This window comes from Mobula birostris, chromosome 6 (genome assembly GCF_030028105.1).
Source record: "Mobula birostris isolate sMobBir1 chromosome 6, sMobBir1.hap1, whole genome shotgun sequence".
NCBI lineage: Eukaryota > Metazoa > Chordata > Chondrichthyes > Myliobatiformes > Myliobatidae > Mobula > Mobula birostris.
Window position 1 is genome coordinate 80,299,723 of NC_092375.1, and position 23,765 is coordinate 80,323,487.

General features: G+C 39.4%; 1 protein-coding gene across 4 annotated transcripts in view; it reads right to left on the reverse strand.

Annotated features, from left to right (window-relative positions):
• The window catches only part of scml2 (Scm polycomb group protein like 2), a 140,550-nt gene that overhangs the window by 97,835 nt on the left and 18,950 nt on the right, over nucleotides 1-23,765 (reverse strand). For 2 of the 4 annotated variants that reach the window (XM_072260718.1, XM_072260719.1), the window contains exons 2-3: nucleotides 17,379-17,470; nucleotides 6,375-6,443 (exon numbers count right to left, since the gene is read on the reverse strand). In XM_072260718.1, coding sequence (XP_072116819.1) covers nucleotides 6,375-6,443; nucleotides 17,379-17,403 — 94 coding nt within the window. In that variant the 5' untranslated portion in view covers nucleotides 17,404-17,470. Of the gene's footprint in view, nucleotides 1-5,624; nucleotides 5,647-6,374; nucleotides 6,444-17,378; nucleotides 17,471-23,765 lie in introns of all 4 variants that reach the window. The other 2 variants (XM_072260721.1, XM_072260722.1) reach the window with 2 other exon arrangements.

Below are 23,765 nucleotides of genomic sequence, written 5' to 3' on the forward strand. Positions count from 1 at the left end.
GGTCTGATCTTCATCTAGGTCACAATAATAGACAAACACAATCTGCCTCAACCAATAACGCACAAACAATTGTACTTCTTGTCAATACTGAGTACACCATTTAACAACCACATTCTAGGTTCAAAGAAAGTATGTGAACCTCTGGGATGATGCCCTCTACAAAAGCTATTTGGAGTCAGGTTTCCAATCAATGAGATGAAATTGGAGGTGTGGGTTGTAGAGGTTACCTGCCCTATAAAAAAGACAAAATCAGGTTACTGACAGAGCACGCTCTTCTCAAGAAAGATCTGATTATGTGCACCATGCCTCAATCCAAACAACTTTCAGAGGGCCTTAGAAGAATTGTAGAGATGTATGAAGCTGGAAAAGGCTACAAAAGCATTTCTAAGACCTGGTTCATCAGTCCAGTAACAGAAATTGTCTACAAATGGAAGAAATTTAATACCGTTGCTACTCTCACTAGGAGTGGGTGACCTGCAAAGAGCACAACGTGTAATGCTAAAGGAGGTGAGAAAGAACCCAGAGCAAAAGACTTGCAGAAATCTCTAGAACTTGCTGATGTCTCTGTTCATGTGACCACAATAAGAAAAACACTGAACAAGAATGATATTCATGCAAGAACACCACAGAGGAAACCACTGCTCTCCAATAAAAACTTTGCTACGTGTCACAAGTTTGCAAAAGACTACCTAGATGTTCCACAATGCTTCTGGGAAAATGTTCCGTGGACAGATGAGAAAAATTTGAACTTTCTTGCAGAAATGCATACCACGATGTTCAGAGGAAAAAGGCACTGCACACCAACACCAAAACCTCATCCTAACTGTTAAGTATGGTAAGGAATATCATGGTTTGGGCTGCTTTGCTGCGCCAGGGCCTGGTCAGCTTGCAATCGTTGAGGGAACAATTAATTCAAAATTTTATTGAGACATTTACAGGAGAATGTCAAAGTAGTGGTCCATCATCTGAAGCTTAATAGAAGTTGGATGATGCAACAAGACAATGATCTGAAACACAAGACTAAATCAACAACAGAATGATTTAAGAAGGAAGAAAATTTGTGTTTTGGAATAGCCACGTCAGAGTCCAGACCTTAACTCAATTGAGATGCTGTGGCATGACCTAAAAAGGACTATTCATGAAAGGTATTCAAGAAATATTGATCAACTTAAACAGTTTTGTATGGAGGAATGGTCTAAAATTCCTCCTAGCTGCTGTGCAAGTCTGATTAGCAGCTTCAGGAAATGTTTGGTGCAGGTTATTGCTGCCAAAGGAGCTTCTACCAGTTGTTTAATACAAGGGTTCACATACCTTTTCCGGCCTGAAAAGTGAATGATTAAACAATGTGTTCAATAAAGACATGAAAAGTACAATTGTTTGTGTGTTATTAGATTAGGCAGTTTGTGTTTGTCTATTATTGTGACTTAGACGAAGATCAGACCACATTTTATGGGTAATTAATGCAGAAAACCAGGTAATTGCAAAGGGTTCATGAACTTTAACTTGCAACAGTAGCTAGAAGACTGTCAACATTGAATTGATAAACCTTCTATTATACTTGAAAATAGTTAGCCGGATTAATTAGAGGTTTTCTTGCTTTGAACTAATTTCCCAATGGAATTTCAAGCTATTATTTTATTGCACACTTTAATACCAGGAAACAATGTGGATATCCACCATTTCTGTCATGTGGATACTGGTACTTTGAAAATGAGTATAAAACAATGCAAAGGGCAGTCTGTTTTAGTGATTAAAAATGATGTAATGCAATTTTTTGATAAAAATATGCAACTCTGGGTCCAGGACTGATTAACATGAGCAAAGCTGCGAACTATGCACTGAACACCTCTGAATTTCAAATGTTACTCTAATGAATCCTCCTTCTCTCCCACCTATTTTCCTCCTCTACTGGGTCCACTCTCAATATGCCAATACATAAAGGCAGACAATGGCATTATTATAAGCCAGTTAGTCTGACCTTACTGGCATAAATACATCATTGAATACATTCACTGAACACTTGGAAAATTTTGCAAAACTGAAATTATGGTATCATAAACACATAGGATTCATGAAAAGAAATGTTGTTTGACAAATCAGATACTTTTTTCTGAGGTTGCAACTAAGGGGGTTGATAAAGGAAGAATCTGAGCAAAATGTATTTGCAGTTTCAAAAAGCATTCAATGATGCCACACAAGTGGTTACTACTCAAAATAACTGTTCGGTAATGGAAGATTTTACTTAACAATATAGCATAGATATGCGTACAGGTAAAAGGATTAACAGAATGGTAGGCTGTTATCCACAGCAATTATGTAACAGTGGGGAAATCAATAATAATAGTCCATATTTTGTCACCAACTTCAAAGTAAGCTACCCACAGAAATCACACATTATCAGTGTCATGGATTTCTTTCTCCCATTTCATAAATTAAATTTTCACAATATTAATGTCATCAAACATGTTGAAAAATAGTTATGTAGCCTTGGTCTATATTCCCTTGAGTTTTCAAAAAGGTAAGTTATAAAAGTGAAGCCTGATATCACCAAAGAGACTATAGGAGATCCTTCTCTCTATACGAGAGGCCCTCTAAAGTATCTCTGATTGCCCGTTTAGCTCTCCCTGTTAAAAATATGCATCTCTGAGTTGCACAAACACAGCACCAATAAAATGCATCCATCGGCTGCTGTGCACAAATGTAGGAATTAAAGGAAGCCATCATACAAATTTCACTAGCATTCATTTTCATTGGAAAAGCACAAAAATAATGACCAAATTACTCCATTGGAGGACACTAGAGTTCTTGTAACTGACAAAACATTCCAGCAGAAAAATCATAACTTGTCCAAATCTCAAATCCATCTTTTACTTATTTGGGAAAGTTAGTGCAGAAACCAACTTCATCTCAAGGTTTTTAACTTAAAATTTTAACTACTTTCTAAAATTTAAATCAACCACATCTAAAATTAAGATTTAACTTTAAATAGTTCAGCAAGAAATTGTATAATATAGACGTAAATATCTAGTGGCCTTGAGTGATGTGTGGAGACAAAACTACTGAATCTTGGACTTGTTCAAAAAGCTGCAGCATAAAAGAGTTTACTCTTTATTTCTTTGTATTCTAATAATACACTCTAGGAAAATTGTGCATCTTAGCAAAATGGACTTAATGAGAAATAAAATTGTATCTTCAAAAAGCTTTTGCATGGCATCTCTGCTTGACAGCTGTACATTTTTTAAAAATCAGATGCTGGGACCTCAACTGTTTATAATTTATAGTCCTGACAGATGGAGAGATTAAGTGTACTGTAGTCAGATTTACTAAAGATACAAAGATAATTAAGAAAGCAAGGTGTGAGGAGAATTCAAAGAATCTACAAGGAAGCAGAAAGGTTAAACAATTGGAGAACATTTTGGCTGATCAAGTTCTATTAACAAGAAAATATGAGGTTACTGTATTGGTAGAAAGAATTAAAAAGGAGAACAGTGTTTAATAAATAAAAAGTATGGAGGGGCCTGAATGTCCCGTATATGTAACATAGAAATACAGCATTTTAGGAAGATAAATGGAAGATTAGCTTTCCTTACAAAGGCAGTGGCATATAAAAGTCACGGTGCGACTTTCAGGACATTGGCAATACAAACATCCATAACACTGAATATAATTCCTGTCTCCTGGGTGAAGAAAAAGTATTTCTGCATCACAGACAGTTCAGAGAAAATGCACTAGGTTGAATCCTGAGACTGAGAGTTTGTCTAATGAGAAAAGATGGAGTAGGTTGGGAGTGCCTACAGCAATTGACAAGAATGAGGGGTGACCAAATTGAAACATAAAATATTCTGAGAATGCTTGATAACTTTGATTCCAAAATAATGTTTCGCCATGATACTTTACAAGCATCATACAAGAAAATAATTAATCCACATGTATTGAGGCTTACTAATATTTAATCCTAGAAGAGTGCATTTTAGAAGAAGCATTTCTAACCTGTCCACCATAGTCAATGATGAAAACAAATACCAGCAAGGAATGTAAAGGAGACTTGGCTTGAGCCCTCAGAAGAATCAAGAAGCCAACAGTTTGGCAAATGAGAACAAAAGTTTTATATTTTTAAAAATCAAACAAGGTAATTAAAGCTAGCAAAGAGAATATTGGTACAAAGAGATCATGGATTTAATGCATGTTTCACTCAGAAATTTCTTTCCTGCTGCTGGAATTTCACAAGTCTCACATACTGTGACAAAGAATCACATAGCAGACATACAGAATACAGAGAAACATAACAATTTAACATTATTTTCACCTATTTTTAATATAGTATAAAGTGAACAATTTTATTGTCAAAATTAAGCCTTATGGTCAGAAACAAATAAGTATAACATTGGGCTATATTCATGACATTAGTGAATACAATGTATACAAGTTTTGTATTTAATATTCAAGCAGTTACAAAAAAAAAACAATAAATGTGCATCCTTAACATTTAATTTACAAAAATTAACTCAATCTTTTCAATGAAGCAACAGTGAATTTGTGCTAACTCTCAGATGTTGCAACAACCTTATCTTTAATATTTCTGAAGGCAAGTCTTACAAAAGATCATAAGCCAAATGCACTGGCTCTAAAAATAATGTCCATATTTCAAAGAATTTGCTTAAAAATCCTCTAAATATTTCTATATAGTCACTTATTTAGAAGAGTTAATTTTGCAGTGTTACAGTCCTTCATATGAACAAGCTCACTATTCAAAACTACCATGTGAAGCAAATTAATTAATAACTAGTAATGCATTGCCAATTCAATCAAGAAAAAAATGACACTGAAAATCAAGCATTGTTTGGATATTTTACATAAACTCTATACAAGTTTCTTTGTTTACCTGTCTCACCAATGTAAAGCAATTTCAAAAATCCTTCATCAAAATAGTGATTAACGAAAAGCCTATTAAGATGTGTCATTTTTGCAACTTTACAGTAAAATCCATCAAGGTCACGTATCTTCATACCAAAATGAGCAAAGAAAACTAAAACTCAACCACATAAGCCCAGTATATACAGCTGTCCAAACTACACAAAAATCAAAAAAATGCAAATCCAGATCAAAAATACAAACTAAAACTGAATTTTTGGAGTCACTTAACAAATATTTAATCAACTTTGAAAAGAATTAAAAGAAAGAAATGGGAAGAAAACAATTGCATACATGTACATACTTGCACAGAGTGAAATTAAAAGGGGCCTGTAAGCTCTTAAAACAGAAAATAATTAAAAAGGCTGATGTGATATAAACCCAAGACAATATGAAGCATAAAAAAAAGATTTAACGTGTTTCACAACCCCTGGATATTTCATAGTGATTTACAGCCAAATGAAGTACTTTCATGTGTGGTCACTGTTATGACATGGGAAAAGCAACAGCCAATTTGTGCAATAAAAAAGCTCCTATAAACAGCTATGTGATAATAACCAATAAAAAAGTAGGAATGGCAAAAGAGAAAGCTAGCAATGCAAAACAGGCTCAGGAAAAGAAAAGGAAAATAGCATGCCAGAGACACAAAGGTGCAGAAGGCCCCACCAGTTCAGAGTTCTGTCAGAGGGCCCCCACCTCAAGCACCAACTCACCTCCCCGAAATGCCAGCATCTCCTGCCATAGAGAAAGTGTGATTTTAAGTTTAGTCAGAAATTAGAGATCAGTATTAATTCCTGAGGTTAAACAAATCTTTAAGTTTGGAAACAGTAATGACATGTACCAAAAGCACTGTTTTTTTTAGTAGTTTAGATTCCCAAACTGGTTTTTAAGCTATTTACAATTATAAGAATAACTAACTGCTCTATGACCTACTGGTATGATTAAATCAGTCATTAAATATGAGCTTATTTACTGCATCCTCTGAAGACACAAAGGTTTGTTTAATTCTCAGTTACTTTAACAGGATTACTGCAACAGCATTTGTCCTGTTAACTCAAAGCTGAGACAATCTGACAAATGCATCCTTTCCAATAGCACTGGTCAAATCAGAGGCTTCTATTGTTGTGAAGTGCCACCAAATCTATCACATACTCAATCTTTTCCAGATATTCTAGACATACATTTGAAGTAAACACTCAAACAACAGCTTTAATAAAGGGAAAAAAACTTTTATTTCAACAAGTTTTACTTGTTTGCATGCATAATACAAAATAATAACACTTCAAAAAAGTTACAATATTTAACATATAACAGCATCTCCAAACCAAGCCACAAAAAACAGAATTAATTCAAAAGGTAAAATAATATTTTAATATACACAAACTTAAGTGGTTCAAAAGATGATTATCAGGCATCCTCAACACAAGATTTTATACTTTGCTTTCCCTAATGTAAGCACTTACCATTGCTCTTAAGGGAATTATTTGGCAGATGATTCTTCCCAGATTTTTCTTTACGACCTTCCTTTGAATCTAAAAAAAGTGCAAATATGCTGCTTTAAGTACATTAATTATAGCTACAGAAGAATAAGTTCTTCATCTGATGAATAAATTAAATACTAAATAATTTGTTTACCCCTTTTGAAAGGCACTCTGACCAAAATTAATCCTTACTCAAACTAATGATTTTATCACAAGGAAAATAATAACCTACTGGGGGAGCTCAATGGGTCAAATGGCACCTGTGGAGGTAAAGACATGGTCAACATTTTGACCAGTCACGATGCAGGGGCTTGATTCAAGACAGAGGATCCCTTTGCCTCTACAGATGCTGCTTGATCCACTGAGATCCTCCAGCTGCTTGTTTTTTGCTCCAAATTCCACGACATCTGTAGTCTCTTATATCTCCAATGAATTTGTCACAATGGGCAACCTATGATAAGGCTTCATCTGGCTTTTACTGGTTACAACTATGAGGTCAAAGGTGAAACAAAACATACAAAAGAGCTTTTTATTAAATCGACATAATACCAAAGTCTAGTACTGTGCTGTACTATTCTATGTTCTATTAAGATACTACTAGACAGGTATATGGAGGAATTTAAGGTGGGGGGTTATATGGGAGGCAGGGTTTAAGGGTCTGCACAACATTGTGGGCCGAAGGGCCTGTACTGTGCTGTACTATTCTATGTTCTATGTTCTAGTTGCAAGTTTCACGTTCAAAAACCATGGTTCCAAACTGTCTTTACAAAGGGAATGCCGATGGTTGTATAAAACACACTATATACAAAAGTGTGTCAAACAAAATACTTAAATAATCTATTACTTCATGCAGAAGTAAAGCCTGTATAGCCACTAGCCAAGCCCAAGAGTAACACATGCAACTCTAGCCATAACACTTGCCATGAAAAGTTCTTGGCAAATGGGATTAAAGAGAATTCCAAGGACAGCAATTGTTGGAGTTGGACAGTGTAAGAGTGGGAGGCTAAGGCTTTGACTCAAGAGGCTTCAGCGTAGAGGTGGAGCAAGTGGCCAAGGAAATAAAAGCACAGCACTTTTTAAGAGAAAGGCTTCAGTGAGAAGGCACAGATAAGAACAGGTGGTGTTTTATTGTGTCATTTATCCTTAGTCCTTACTTCTGTCTTGGCAGGATAGTAGGGGTTAGTGGAATTATCCTGCAAGATGTGGGAAGTCAGGGAACCTCAGGGGATCTCTGAAAAGTGCACGACAAACTGGGCCAAGGAACTGGTGCTGAATCTGCAAGTACTCATAATCATCCGGGAAACTGAAGGCTTCGTGGACAAGACTTTTACTGAGGTGTTCGCACACAAGGAAGCGGCTTCAGGTAGATAAGTGACTACCTAGAATAAGTAAGGAGAGTTGGCACCTGGGGCCATTCTCCTCAACAATAAGTGTACCTCTTCTGATACTGCTGGAGGTGATGGCCTATCAAAGTGCAGCAGCAACACCCAGGTAGTGGCACTGTGATTGCCTCTGAAACTCAGAAGGGAAGCACAAATTCATCCAGAGCAACTCAGATAGGAGACATGACAGTAGGGGAGACAGAAAGGAGATTCTGTGGGTATGTAAGAGACACTAGGATGGTGCACTGCCTCCTGGGTGCTATGGTTAAGGATGCCCCAGACAGGCTGCAGAATATTCTTAAGAGGGACAGTGAGTAACCAGAGGTCATGGTGCACACTGGCACGAATGACATAGGTAGAAAGAGAAAAGAGGTCCTGCACAATGAGTATCGGGATTTGGAAACAGATAGAACAGATGAATGAATTGCTGAGGGTGCAGGAACAGGATTTCATGTTCCTGGCTCACTGGAATCTCTTTTGGAGCAGACCTGACCTGTACAAGACAGATGGATTGCATTGTATCTGGAGAGGAACCAATGGCCTGGCCAGGAGGCTTGCTGAGGTTAATGAGGTGAGTTTACACCAGTTTGGTATTCTGGCATGTCAGAATGTGGAGGAACTGAGAGGAACATAGATGCTATGACAGGACCAAGGTCATAGGCACCATGGGATGGAAAGACTGAAGTGTTTTTTTTAATTCTAGGAACATTATGGTAACATTATGGATCAGTACATGGAACTATGATGCTGTAGCCATAGCAGGGACTTTGTTGGGAGGGGGAAACGAATGAATGCTTAATATTCCAGGGTTTTGATGTTTTAGAAAAGAGAGGAGGAGGTAAAAGGGAGGGAAGTGGAGTTGCACTATTGATCAGAGACAATATCACTTAGCTGTGACATAATGGAGGACTCATCCTGAGAGCCTCTATGGGTAGAACTCAAAAATAAGAAAGGTGCAATCCCTCTGAGAGAGTTATATTACAGACACCCCAATAGCCACTGGAACATTAAGTATAGTTATGCAAACAGATTAGGGAAAGATGTAAAAATCAAAGTTGTAGTAATGGGCAACTTACACTCCTCTAATATTGACAGGGCCTCTGTACTGCAAGAAGTTTAGACGGGGCAGAAATTGTTTCTTGCATCCAGAGTGGCTTCTTAAATCAATATGTAGATAGCCCAACAGGACCTGATGTTGGTTAATGAACCTGACCAGGTAACTGACCTTTCTGTGGTAAAAGTTAGGGAACAGTGATCACAACTCTAAGTTTCAAGACAGCTATAGGTAATAATAAGTATGGGCCTTGCAGAGACCATCAAATTGAAGCAGAACAAATTACGAGACTATTAGGCAGGAACTGGGAGAGTTAACTGGAAACAGCTGCTTTTGGGAACATCCACATCTGATATGTGGAGGGTATTTAAAGGCCAACTGCACAGAGTACAGAAGAGGTACGTTCCAGCAAGAAGAAAGGACAAGGATAGGATATATTGCAGGCTATTGAGAGTCAAGACATGTCATTGCTCGGGCTTTGACCAATATACCTGTGCTCTCTCTAGCCACAGGCAAGGTCCTGGAAGACTGGTGAATAGCCAATGAGGTTCCATTATTCAAGAAGGAAATTAAGAATAATCCTGGAAACTATGAGTGGTAAAGAAGTTAAATCCTCGAGATAGGATTTATGAGCAATTGAAAAACAACAGCCCAATTAATGCAAGGCAAGTCAGGCTTACTAACTTGACTGAGATTTTTGAGAAGATGACAAAGGTGTTAGAGAAGATAAAGCTCTGAATGTTATCTACGTGGATTTTATAAAGTGTTTGACAAGGTCCCTCATGGTAGGCACATCTACAAGATTAAAATGCATGTGATCCACTGTGAATTGGCCATTTAGATCAAAATTTGCCCATAAAACTCAGAAGGTAGTGGTTGATGGAACTTATTATGGGTGGAGGTCTGTGTCTTGTGGTGTTCCATAGGGATCAATACTGGGACCTCTGCTCTTTGTAATATACAAGTGACCTGGATGAAAATGTTGGATAGTGAGTTAGTAATATTGCAGTCAAAACTGCTCTGCTGAAGAACATCCCTACTCTACCCACTGGAATAAATGAACCTATCATGAAGTTCCGCTCTCCTCTCAGCAAGTCCCGGCATATCACCATTGTCAGTGTCTATGCAACAACTCTCGTGAGTCCAGATGAAGACATGGAAAGTTTCTACGAGGACCTGGACCAGACTATTTAGACAACCACCAGCGACAAACTCGTCATCTTGGGCGACTTCAACGCTAGGGTGGGGACAGACAGCGACAACTGGGACGGAGTCCTTGGGAGACATGGGGTGGGAAAACTAAACAGTAACGGCCTGCTGCTTCTGAGCAAGTGTGCCGAGCACAACCTGTGCATCATTAACACGATGTTCAGACTTGCAAACACGTACAAAACAACCTGGATACATCCCAGGTCCAAACACTGGCACCAACTCGACTATGTCATAGTACGCCAGCATAACCTTCAAGATGACACCATCACCCGGGACATGCGAGGTGCTGAGTGTTAGACAGATCACAGGCTGGTTCGGTTGGTCCTCAACCTGCACATAGCCCCTTTGCTTTTTAAGCAACCAGAGACTGTCAGAGTGTCATTCAACATTGGCAGACTGCAAGACCGAGGTCAAGTCCAACGTTTTCGAGATGTATTTAATGAAAAACTCTCCGGCAATTCACCACTTGTGGAACCTGTTCTGAAAAGTGGACACAGTTCAAAGATGTCATCACACAGACTGCAACAACTGTACTCGGACTGAAAACCCGAGTGCATCAAGACTGGTTTGATGAAAACCACAAGACTATCTCAGCAGCCCTTCAGGCCAAGAACAAGGCCTATGCAGACTGGCAGAATGACCCGTCATCTGTCTCAAAGAAAGACAAGTTTAAACACCTGCAGTCCAAAGTACAGGCGGAACTGCGAGAAATGCAGGACAAGTGGTGGCAGATAAAGGCTGAGCAGGTGGAACGCTATGCAGACATGCATGCCACCAGAGAGTTCTTCAGCACCATAAAGTCAGTTTACAGTCCTTCTAAACCAGGATGTTCCCCCTTGCTGTCATCTGACAGGTCGAGCCTGACCAAAGACCAGGAAGGACTGCAAAACCGCTGGGCTGAACACTTTTCCAACCTACTCAATAGGCCGTCCACAGCTGATCCTGATGTCTTACAGCAGATCCCTAAGCAGCCAGTCCTGGATGACCTAGACCTGTTGCCCTCTACTGACGAGATCGAGGGCAGGATGGCATTCTTGCCGAGATCTACAACGCATTAGGCCCAAATGCCTTACGGGCGTTCCAAGACATCCTGGAAGACATCTGGATCACAGAGGAGATGCCTGACAACTTCCATGATGCCCTCATCGTGGCTCTCTACAAAAACAAGGGAAGCAAATCAGACTGCGGAAACTACAAGGGTATCTCACTGCTGTCCATTGCAGGCAAGATTTTTGCCCGCATTCTCCTGAACAGACTTGTCACTGTCTCGGAAAGGAACCCCCCGGAGGCGCAGTGTGGCTTTTGGCCAGAACGGAGTACAACAGACATGATATTTGCCGTGAAAAGTGCATCGAGCAGAATAAGCCTCTTTACTGTCTTCACTGACCTGACAAAGGCATTTGACAGTGTAAACAGGGAGGCCCTCTAGATCATCCTGAGATGCTACGGATGCCCGAGGAAATTTGTGAAGATGGTTCAGCTGCTCCCCAACGGAATGGCTGGACAGATCCTTTGCAGTGGTGATACATCAGCTGCATTTGTCATTTCCAATGGGGTAAAGCAGGGCTGTGTACTAGCCCCAGTCCTGTTCAATCTGTTCTTCATTTGCATGTTGTCATGTGCTGTCCAAGGTCTGAAGGAGGGAGTGTACATCAGGTACTGATTGGATGGCTCTCTCTTTGACCTTTGCCACTTAAACGCATGGACGAAGTGCCTCCATACAGTCATTCAAGAAACCCGCTTTGCTGATGGCACTCCTGGCACACAAGGACAGTGATCTACAGTTGATGCTGAACAAATTCTCAGACGCTGCTACGTCCTTTGGCCTGACTGTCAGCCTGAACAAGACTGAAGTACTTCACCAGCCCGTACCAAACACCAACTCCATAGAACCAAAAATCACTGTTGATGACATCCAGCTGACAATGTAAACAGCTTCAAATACTTGGGAAGCATGATCTTGAGTGATGGGTCCTTGGACAGAGAAATTGACTCCAGGATCAGCAAGGCCAGCCAGGCTCTGGGGAGGCTGCGTACCAGAGTGCTCAATCGGCACAACGTCCGCATCTCCCCAAGGCTGAAAGTCTACTGTTATATACCCCTAGGGTTCATTTTTTCTGTGGACTGTCACGTAAAACACCAAGAGAATGAGACTGACATTTGGACACTGTTGGATTTCTGCTGACTGCAAAATTGCATGCAGCACTGTAAAGGTATCAGCAGCAACAGAACATACCTGGAGTCTGTTTTTGATGTTAAAATCCACTATCTTTATTAGTAACTTCTAAATATAGTAACTTAACCAGGTGATCAAAAGTTAGCAGTGTTATGCATATATAGGTGTATAGATAAAGTTTCCAAACTCATTCGGGCTCAGGTGGTCAGAGTTACAGTCTTACGATGGTAAGTAAGAAAGTGCAGTTCAATCCTCAGATTAACTAATGCGAGATATTTGTAAACCAAAGGCAAATGTTGTGAGAAGGCAATTAAGTCGATATTCCACAGCTTCAACGACAGCAATACAAAATAACAATAGCAGTAGGTTTTATCTCCGAAGATGTTCCATTCCACACACAAAGTATCACCAACAGTAGCTTATCACAAAAGGGACCATCTTCAAGGAAACCACCACCCAGGCAAGAGTACAGACACACACAGCTCAGAGTCAAGATGGTTTCAATCAATGAAAGACACCAGTGAGTGGGGTCGCTGGTTTAAACTTTCAGTTGCCCAAAAGGGATGAGTTAAAATCGATCCAGAGTATTGATAAATGACTCTCACAAAGTACTGCAACTACGTTTGTAGAAGAAGTTTGCAGAGAAAGAGGAGGGGAGAGAAAGGCTTGAAACAGCAGAAACCGAGTGACAAAGAGGTCACTATTTGGACTCTCTCCAAGTAGCCCGTAAGGGTGAGTTTGATTCCATTCGAATACAAAAGTGTGACTGTCACACAGTTAATCCACAGGAGTGGCTTCTCTGGTGAGGGGAAAACCTTTGTGAATACCACGTGTGCGCTTACCCTTGTCTGGGTGTAGTAGTTCACTGAAGAAAGGCACACCTGTGGCAAATCACTGTTGGAGTTATTTCATATGTCGTGGAACTGGATAAGTGGCTATCACGTTGTGTGTTTGAGGTAACCTGATACTTCATTTGTGGAGTGGAACAACTTCAGGGATAAAACCTACTGCTATTGTTATTTTGTATTGCTGTTGTGGAATCTGTGGAATATTGATGCAATTGCCTCCTCACAACGTTCGCCTTTGGATTACAAATATCTCACATTAGTTAACCTGAGGATTGAACTGAACTTTCTTACATACCTTTGTAAGACTGTAACTCTGACCACCTGAGCTCGAATGAGTTTGGGAATTTATCTATACACCTATATATGCATTACACTGCTAACTTTTGATCACCTGGTTACTATATTTAGTAGTTACTAATAAAGATAGTGGATTTTAACATCAAAAACAGACTCCAGGTGTGTTCTATTGCTGCTGATACTTTTAGTGTTGCGTGCATGTAACCAATACTTTTCCCAGGGTTGCGTGTACGTAACACTACAGAGCTGTGGTCATCCCTTCTCTCCTATATGGATGTGAGACCTGGACTCTGTACCGACAAAACATCAAACTGGAGAAATTTCACATGCACACCCTCCGCTCCATCCTTGGCAAGACCGTGTCTCCAACCTGGAAGTCTTGGATCGCGCGGAGTCTACCAGTGTTGAGTCCCTGATCATCAGAGCCCAGATGCGGTGGGCGGAACACGTCATCAGAATGGACGATCACCCTATGCCTCGCCAGCTGCTCTATGGTGAACTGGAGACAGGAAAGAGACCTTAAGGTTGACCACGCAAGCGCTACAAAGACACTGTGAAGGAAACCCTACGCTACTGTGACATCCAGCCAAGGGAACTAGAAGCTGCGGCTGCTGACAGAACCCGCCAGCGAGCCCTGTGCTACGAAGCCTACACCAGTTTTGAAGACTGGCGCTGCCAAAAACTGTCGGAAAACTGTGAGCGCCATCACAGAACAGCAGCCACAATTATTACAACAACGGACTTCCAGTGCCCCCATTGTGCTAGACTCTGCGCTTCCAGACTGGGAATGCAGAGTCACCTCCGTGTCCACAGATGAACTGCACAACAGTGTGTCTTCTTCGAATCCAAAGGACTACCAATTATTATTATAATATTGCAATCAGTACAAAGTATTGGTGAGGTGGTAGAGTAAAAGACAACGACAACAATACAGCGAGATATAGATGAAGGCTAGATGGAGTTTAAGTGGGCCAACTGTGAGGTATTGTATTTTGGGAAATCAAATGCAGAGACACAACACTTAATAGCAAGGCCCTTAATTGTGTTGATATGCAGAGGGATCATGGGGTCCAAATTCATAACTTACTGAAAGTGGCTACACAGGTTAATAGGGTAGTAAAAATGTATAGTACGTTTTCCTTTATTCATTAAAGATTTGAGTTCAAGAGTCCAGAAGTTATATTACAGCTTTATAAAGCTCCACTGCCTCTAAATTATTCAATTCAGTTCAGATCTATTTCTTACCCCACCCCAACCTTTAAAAGAGAAATGAAAGGGAACTTCTTTATATAGAGTGTAGTGAGTACCTGGAAGGAGCTGCCAGAAGAAGTGGTTAAGGCAGATATGATTGCAAAATCTAAGAGGTACTTGAATAGTTAATTGAAGGGGACGGGGTTTGGAGGGTTAAGGGCTAAACACAGACAACTGGGACCAGCAGGGAAGATGCTATGGTCAACATGGACCAATTCGGCTGAAGGGCATGTTTCTGTCCTGTATTAGCCAGTGACAGTGTAATCATAAAAACTTTTTGATACAAGTAGAAACTACTGTCCCATTGAGACATTTGTCTTCTAGTTTGCCAGTTCCATCCATCTAGTTGATCCCGCAATCAGTACCATCTATCAAATCTTTACTGAATGGCCTGCAATTTTTTTTTCCCCAACCTTTAGTGTCAAGCCAATTCTTGTTACCAGTCAAGCACAGAGCATCTGAAAGAAAAATCGTAGACCATGCAACTCTACTCTATTCTGTTTCTTCTAAAAGCACCATATCGTTTCAGTAATAGAAACACAGACCATCTGCCTATTTATTATTCCCAAAAGGCTAAAAGCCATCATATTCTGTAAGCATTAAATTCCTTGCCCTGTTGAAATAACAAAATAACAGACTTAAACTTATACAACCTTATTATTCAAAATAATTGTAAAAATTTTTTAATCAATCACCTAAAATTCCTTTTATCACTTCACAATATGTAACTCTCAAAACTATCCAAACAAAATCTGATTGATTGGAAAGAAAAACATTGAAAAAATTGTACAATTCATGTTTTTCAGTGTTCAAGTACACATATCACTGCTGTACTACAACATAATTGTCAGACATTTCTTTTCATACACTGCTTTGGATTCAAATGGACATAAACGGTTAAAATTTTGCAATACTCATTGCATCTGGTATCCATAAGTAAGCATACTTCAAGTTATTATTCCATCATTGTGTCCCATCAGGATCATGATCACAAAATTTCTTAGTAACACATAAACAAAATTATATTTAGAACAAAGCAGATGACAAATTTCATTCATCAACTTTTACCAGTTAGTTAGTTATTTTTGTAGTATCGTTGATCCTGATTCACATTTTCACTTCTTTCCTACTGCAAGATGATCATATCCTCTTCACTCTGAAGAAATACTTGCAATCAAACTGAAAGCTGATTATATAAATAAGAGGATGTAGAATATAATTGCTAAGAAAGTGCAGCTGCATATAGTTCAAAGAGCTGTTGATTAACTCTGAGCCGACATAACGTTTATAATGCAATGAGTATACCAGGGGTAGGCAACTTTAAGCACAAATGATTTTCTAGCATGAGTTATTCATTAATATGAGGCAAAACATAATTAGATGTATTTAAATGGATAATTCCCATATTTCAAGTTTTTTATGGCATTTATCCGGCCCACAGAGGCAAAAAGGTTGCCAACCCCTGGTGTATACCATAAACATTAAGTTATTGCTTAGAGATCAATATTATCCTGCCCATCAATCTAAAAGAAATCCAAAACCCAAAGTCAGTCTCTTTCACAAGTTCAATTGTGATGCAAATTTTTAAAAATTAATAATCTAGAAAAGCTCTGATTCCATTAATTGCATAAATTCAGATTAAACCAGAAAATCCTGCACCTCTCACTCTTAACAGAACCAGTCAATGCTTGTGATAACATCTGGAAGCACACAAATTCAGAATGAGGGAATGTTGAATGGAAAATCTTTGCACTTGCCTCTTAATTATTAAATATCATGCCCTATGTAAGAAAAATACACAAACAATAATAAAATTAATATGGTGCTGGACAGCTACAAAACATTGACCACCATAAGTGATCAAAAGTAATTTTTCATTTAATTGCACCATAGGCCCTCAAAGGAGGAAAAAGTAGCAAACAGAAGATGCCAAACACCCTTCAGGGGTTCCCAACCTTTTTTATGCCCTGGACCAATACTTTTAAGCAAAGGGTCTGTGGACCCCAGGTTGGGAACCCCTGCATCTAAATGGTCATGTTGCTGCAAACAAATATGTACAATCACAGACTACAGCACGAATAACTAACAAACACCAGCAACCACTCAGGAAGAACTGTGGCAGCTGATCAGCAGGGAAATTGACAGTATTTGAGTAACTTAGCAGTTTCTTGTCGCGACAGAGGGAAATGGTGCCATTTTCTAGGCCCTGAGCCCAAATAAGGTATGGTGAAATGGGCTACAGAGAAGTGGAAATGCAGAGACAAACCATTGGACATCTTTTCATCTACCCACTGCTCCAACAGTGTCCTGTACGTTTCAAAATTTTGCTGAGCTTTGTAGCTTAGCTGTCAATAGAAAAACTGATAACTGGGTCAATGGATATAATATAAAAAGGATATAAAAGGAGAAAGAAGCAGTGAAAATGAAGGGTTCAAGAGGAAATATCATTTCTTGCACTTATAATTCAATGGACAAAGTTACCAGGTTTGCTTTTTTCATGAATCAGTTTCTTAAATTTATTTTAATACTGAACGTTGTCATCTACTAGACAGCTTTCCATTTGTGATGGTTGTGTTACAAATGTCGTTTTTTGAAAATACCCAAATTATTTCTCATCGCTGAACTACAAACATATAATATTAGTTAATTCTCTCGAACATTTAGGTTTTTGTCATTTTAAGATTTGCAACTGACTGTTTTCAATGTGCTTTAATTTTATAAGTTAGGTAGCATATCCACTATATCGTTTGAGCTGGTCAGGCTTACCTTTTGTTGTTGAAATCCTCCCCATAATAATCGTTTCTGTGTAAAATGTTCCGGATAACACAAAAGCTTCTTTTTAAAAAAAGAATGATTTCCTGCAAAGAATTATAAAACATTATCCAGAATACAAGACTGTGTGATTAGTTACAAAAATAGAAACAGCTGCAAATAATCAGTGGGTCAGGTAGCATGTGACAAGAGACCATGCAATATATTCTATTGTCCATATAGATAGCATGGCGTTTTTCCATTGAACCCAGTAAAATGCATCCTCCTTCTTGACATTAGTCAATTTCAAAGTGTACAATTCTCAGAAAGTTAGGCAATGCTGGACAATTAACATTCTAGCTCACATCAAGGGGGAGAAAATAAGTCAATTTGCTCATGTAAATTATTCAAACATGCAGACTAATATGTTACTTCCTACTTTCTGTTGAATGGTTGAGATTTAACTCGGAAGGGCAGAGGAGGGACATTGTGCATCTGAATAACTAATGATGAATGACTGCATGAGTGACAGCACTAAAAATCTGTATAGGATTGTTACTAAAATCTGACTCAATCATGACAATTCCAACCAAGAGCATTTAAAATTTTTTCATAAAATATCACCATAAGACTGATGTCAAACTATTCTTTAATCTTTTTGAGGAACAAGTACCAATCAAGAACAGAGAATATAGGCAACAAAACTGATAAAGTGACACGACAAAAAGTTTTACACACAATTCAAACCTGACACTATCAGTACAATCAGACTGTTGTCCAGTAGATAAGCTGTTCATAGCTCACCAACTGCCACACAACACATGCAAAGTCAATGGGCAACATTTTAGTGGAAAAAAAAGAAAAAAGTGCTCTATGCAGCTACCAGCTGCAATTTCTTTACAAATTAGTTTTTCGCAATATCATCACCATTTGTTGGCTCGTCACTAATATTTATTTAACACACCCCGAATTGCTCTTGAATTGCTGCAGTCCTGCTCCCACAGGGCTTTCGGGTAAACAGCACCAGGATTAACATTTACCAAAGCTGAAATAACGGAGATACATTTTCAAGACAGGATGATGTGCAACTTCAAGGCAACCAGCAGATGGTGACATCTCCCTGCACATGCTGCCCATGTTCTTCATAAAAATGCTATACATGTTAGAATATCCTTGTAGTAGTCTCGATGTATTTTGTAGCTGGTACATGTTGCAGAAATGCCAATTTGGAGGCAGAGGGAGTTAATTTTTAGGATGGCAGATGGGCAACCAATCAAGTGGGCTGTTTTATTCAGATTAGTTTGTAGCTTTTTAAGAATCGTTAGAGCTGCACTTAACCATCAAGAAGAAATTATTTCAAAAAACTCTTTATTTAATCTCGTGGAAGATGGAAGGATTTAGTCAGAAGATGAATCATTTGCCAGAGAATACTCAGCCTCTGAGCTGGCCTTACGTTGACTGCATCTATGTGCCTGGTTAAGTTGAGTTTTGTGTCAATAGTAGCTGCTAGGATATCGTTGATGGGATTTTTACAATGCTAATGTCATTGAATATGAAAGGCTGGTAGTCAGAGTAAAAGAACTTCATATTCCACCTGGTCAGTCTACAACCTGATGGCATGAAAATTTTCAGATAACCTCATTCCCCTTTATCTCTTTTCTCTGGATCTACTCAGTTCTGCCTACACCCATCTCTATAATCACCCAGTTTCTTTCCCCTCCTCCACCAACTCCACCTGCCCATCACACTCCTTCCATAGGGCTCCCTCTACCTCCCTTATTTGGTTCCATGCTCCACATTCCTTTTCTATCTTATTCCATGACCTGCAAAACTTTATTGTCCCAGCCTCTGTCACTACTTTGACTCTTCCCTCCATCTCCATTTCACCCTTCATCTGGATCCATCTATTGCTTGCCAGCTGTTGCTCCACCTCTTCCCATCACCTCTCTCCTGGTGATCTTCTACCTCAGTTAAGATGTTGACTATCCATTCCCCCCCACCCCCATAGATGCTACATGACCTACTGAGTTACAGCAGCTGTTTGCTTTTGCAAACAACAGCTGTCTTCCCTTGTTGGAGATGATTATGCCCAGCACTATCAGCCCAAACGTTGTCTTGGTCTTGGTACATGCAGGTGTAGATTGCTTCTTTTTTTGCAGAGGTGCTGCAAAATGTACTGAACAAGGTGATTTAGCAAAGGAAGACAATTTTCTTAAAACACTTTTCTGGCGAAAGCTTTCTTACAAAATAGATGACTTACTTGAAGTATAAGACATTCAAGTCCAGGAAAACAAATTACAAGCCAAGTTAGTAAAAATAATTTCAAGTACCAGCAATCAGGTCATTCCTAATAACAGCAAATTTATGCATTTTAATTATGAGCATTCCATCATTCAATGCTCACTTGTTCTTGCATTTAAAATGATATACCCTTCAAGATGCCAGTGGATGATACTTTGCTTAAAACAATGCCATGTCAGAAGATAATCCTTAAGACAGATGAAGCATAAAGCCTGATTTATACTTGTGCGTACGGGCTATGCCGTAGGCCTGATTTATACATTTGCATAGCCCTATGCCGTAGTGAGCATGAGTAGTTGTGTCTGCGTCGCTCTGTAATTCGCTGTCAAAACGCTAGTTGGTGGTGGGGTTTCTATGCCACTGTGTTGAGTTTCTTCGTGAGAGACATGGACGAGGAAATGCATTTCAAATATTTTCGGATGTTGGCAAATAGATTTGACAATTTGGTTCATTGTCTCCAACCGTTTATTTTGCATCAGTGTACAGACATGGCAGAGAAAAGCAACCGGAAATGCGCAGGAGGAAATACAATGCTACCAAGCGGACCATTCACAGTTCTTGCGGTCTGCGTTGCCACGACGCGTGAGTTACTTTTTTGGGGAGGTGCACAGCATAGGGTACGCAGAACCTACGGCGTACATTTGACACAGAAGTATAAATTGGGCTTACTGCTCATAAGAACAGTACAAATACATGCAAGGTTAAAACACAAACTGAAGTTAGCAGTTTTTCTTTAAAAACCTTTATCATGTGGTCAGCCACATTTTTTCCACTACCATTATCATGTGGTCAGCCACAGAATAGTGTCATGATGATGATTTACAAAGAAATCAAATGAAGTATTCTCTTCTTTAACCCAAGATCAGGTGACATTGAATTCAAAAGCATTGGTAGGCTCTAATTTTAAATTAGACTAGATGTAATTATTCTCAATTATTTTGCTGTCTTAGCTTACTAATTTAAAAGGAACTGGAGATACTGTAAGTAGTAGCAGTTTCTATATCTGCACTACAGAATCAACTCATGACATTGATGAAAGATCATTCAAGAGGGATGTTTATAAATTTTAATTTTAAACTACTTTCTAAAAATGTCAGCTTCAATTTATGACTGAATTTGTGAAAATACAATGCAAACCTTCAAAACCATTTTTTATTCTGTTGCATGTATAGAAAAGGACATTGTGTTATTTTAGTATTTCTGTGCTGTAATTGTTATAATCATTTAATTGAAATTTAATGCATTATAGCTAACATACAAATATACTAAAATTCATCAATGCAATAATGCTGATGTGCTGTTATAAATTTTAAAATCATTCCTTCACCACAATACAATAGGTAAAATGCATCTAAGACTGTACACTCAGCATGGTAATTTTCATCCATGGGGGTCCCAACCTTCTTTTATGCCATGGACCAATACCATTAAGTAAGGGATCTGAGGACTCCAGGTTGGGAAACTACAAGATCATACAAAAGTGCTGGAGAAACTCAGCATGCCAGACAATATTAATGGAGGGAAATGGACAGTTGGTGTTCAAGGTTGAGAACCTTCATCCAGTCTAAAGGTACAACTGTACAAAATTAGACAATTAGTAATCATCCAGTTAAAATTTGGCGGCTTGAGATCATGTGAGTTGTTGCTTATGGTGAGTGAGTGTGACATTTAAAAAGTTACTGAGACTTGTCAGGACTTCTGGTGGAGCTTGAGATCATTGGATAATTAAGCACTTGGCAAGGGCTAATAAAAAGTTAGGCTTAAGAAGAGCAGCCATTTTTGGAGTGAGACAATGTTAGGGTGGGGAGTGTGAGGCTTTGGCTCAATACGATATGGCAGGAAGAAACTAAGGCAAGTTTCTAGTAAGTTTCTTCCTTATTGCACAGCTAGAGCAGTGGGAATGACAGTCTGAACTTGGAATGCTGCTCTTGCAAGATGTGGGAAGACAGGGAGACCCTCCAGTATCACTGATGATTATACCTGCAAGAAGTGCATCCAGCAGCAACTTCTTGTAGACCACATTAGGGAGCTGGAGCTGGAGCTCCAGATCATTTGGGACGACGAGAGGTTGATTGACAGGAGATAAAGGGAGATGGTTACATCTAAGGTGCAGGTCACAAGTTATTGAGTGACCATCAGGAGAGGGAAACGGGTCCTCCCAGTTTCCTCCAGGTGCTCCCCCACATTCTAAAGACATACTGGTTACTAGGTTAATTCGTCATTGTAAATTGTCCTGCAATTAAGCTAGGGTTAAAAAGGTGGTTTGCTGGGCCAGAAGGTCCTGTTTTGCAATGCATCTCCAAATAAAATAAAATATTCAGGGGTTCTGTTGTTTTAGACGTGATAGGGGTCAAGGTATTGGTTGAAAGTAGTGTCGCGTTGGACGGAGGAAAAGGATGAGGTCCTCCGTGACTGCTTTGAATCGGTGGACTGGTTAGCATTCAATGACTCAGCAACTAGCCTCGATGAGTATGCCTCAACTGTCATGGACTTTATTTGGAAATGCACGGAGGACTGTGTGTCTCGCAAGACGATCCGGGTATTCCCTAACCGGAAACCTTGGATGAATTATGAGGTCAAGTCCCTTTTAAAGGCTAGAGCTGCGGCTTTTAGGTCCAGGGATACCAGTCGCTACACGGAATCCAGGCATGAACTCAGCAACAGAATAAAAAATGGTTTTGAAGGTTTGCATTGTATTTTCACAAATTTAGTCATAAAGTGAAGCTTACATTTTTAAAAAGTAGTTTGACCCACCCAGCCAAAACACTTTTCGTCCCTCTTCCCTCTGGGAGAAGGCTCAGGAGCTTGAAGACTCGTACGGCCAGATTTGGGAACAGCTTCTTTCCAACTGTGACAAGACTGCTGAACGGATCCTGACCTGGATCTGGGCTATACCCTCCAAATATCCGGACCTGCCTCTCAGTTTTTTTGCACTACCTTACTTTCCATTTTTCTATTTTCTATTTATGATTTATAATTTAAATGTTTAATATTTACTAATTTTTACTATTTTTAATATTTAATATTTGTAATCCAGGGAGTGGGAAGCGCAGAATCAATATCGCTGTGATGAGTGCACGTTCTAGTACCAATTGTTTGGCGACAATAAAGTATAAAGTATTAAAGGGGGAAGGGTGGCATTAATGAACAGGGGGAAAATGTCACCAGTGTTTTTTTTCGCACCTGTGCTGGTTCAGGAGATGGACACAGTATACAGAACTGATGCAAAATAGGGGTGAGGTTATGGATCATATCCGGATTGTTTGCTGTCTTGAGCAAATTAGGGTGAATATGTCCTCAGGACCTTATGGGAGGCTTGTGTAGAAATTGCATTGACCCTAGCAAAGGTATTTAAAATGTTCTTAACCATGCTGAGGTCCCAGAGGATTGGAGGACAGCTAATGTTGCTCTGTTGCTCTAGAAAGACTCCAAAAATGAGCCAGGCTATTGAGTCTGACATCATTAGTGGTTAAATTATTGGAAGTTATTCTAAGCGACAGGATATACAAGTATTTGGATGTACTGTGCCTGATTAGGGATATTCAATATGACTTTTGAGTGGCAGGTCATGTTTAACCAATTCTTAATTTTTTGAGGTGGTTACCAGGAAAATTGATGAAAGATAGTCAACAGATGTTGTTTATGTGGCCCTTAGTAAGGTCTTTTGCAAAGTCCCATATGAGAGGCTAGTCAAGGTGGTTCAGTCACTTGGCATTCAAGATGATGTGGTAAATTGGGTTCAATATTGGCTTTGTGGGAGAAAGTAGTAGTGGATGGTTACTTCTCTGACTGGGGCTTGTGATTAGTGGTGTGCTGCAGGGATGGTGCTGTGTCCATTGCTGCTTGTCGTGTGTAAGAATGGTCTGTATGATAATATGGTAAACTTGTCAGCAAATTTGAACAGGGCACCAAGATTGGGGCCTAGTCGATAGCGGGGAAAGCTATCAGCTTGCAGCGGTTCTGTACCAGCTGGAAAAATCAGCTAAAAAAGATGAGATTTAATACAGTTAGCATGAGGCATTGCACTTTTGGAGGACAAAACAGGGTAGGACATACACAGTGAATAGTAGGGCATCAAGGAATGCAGTAAACCAAAGGGAT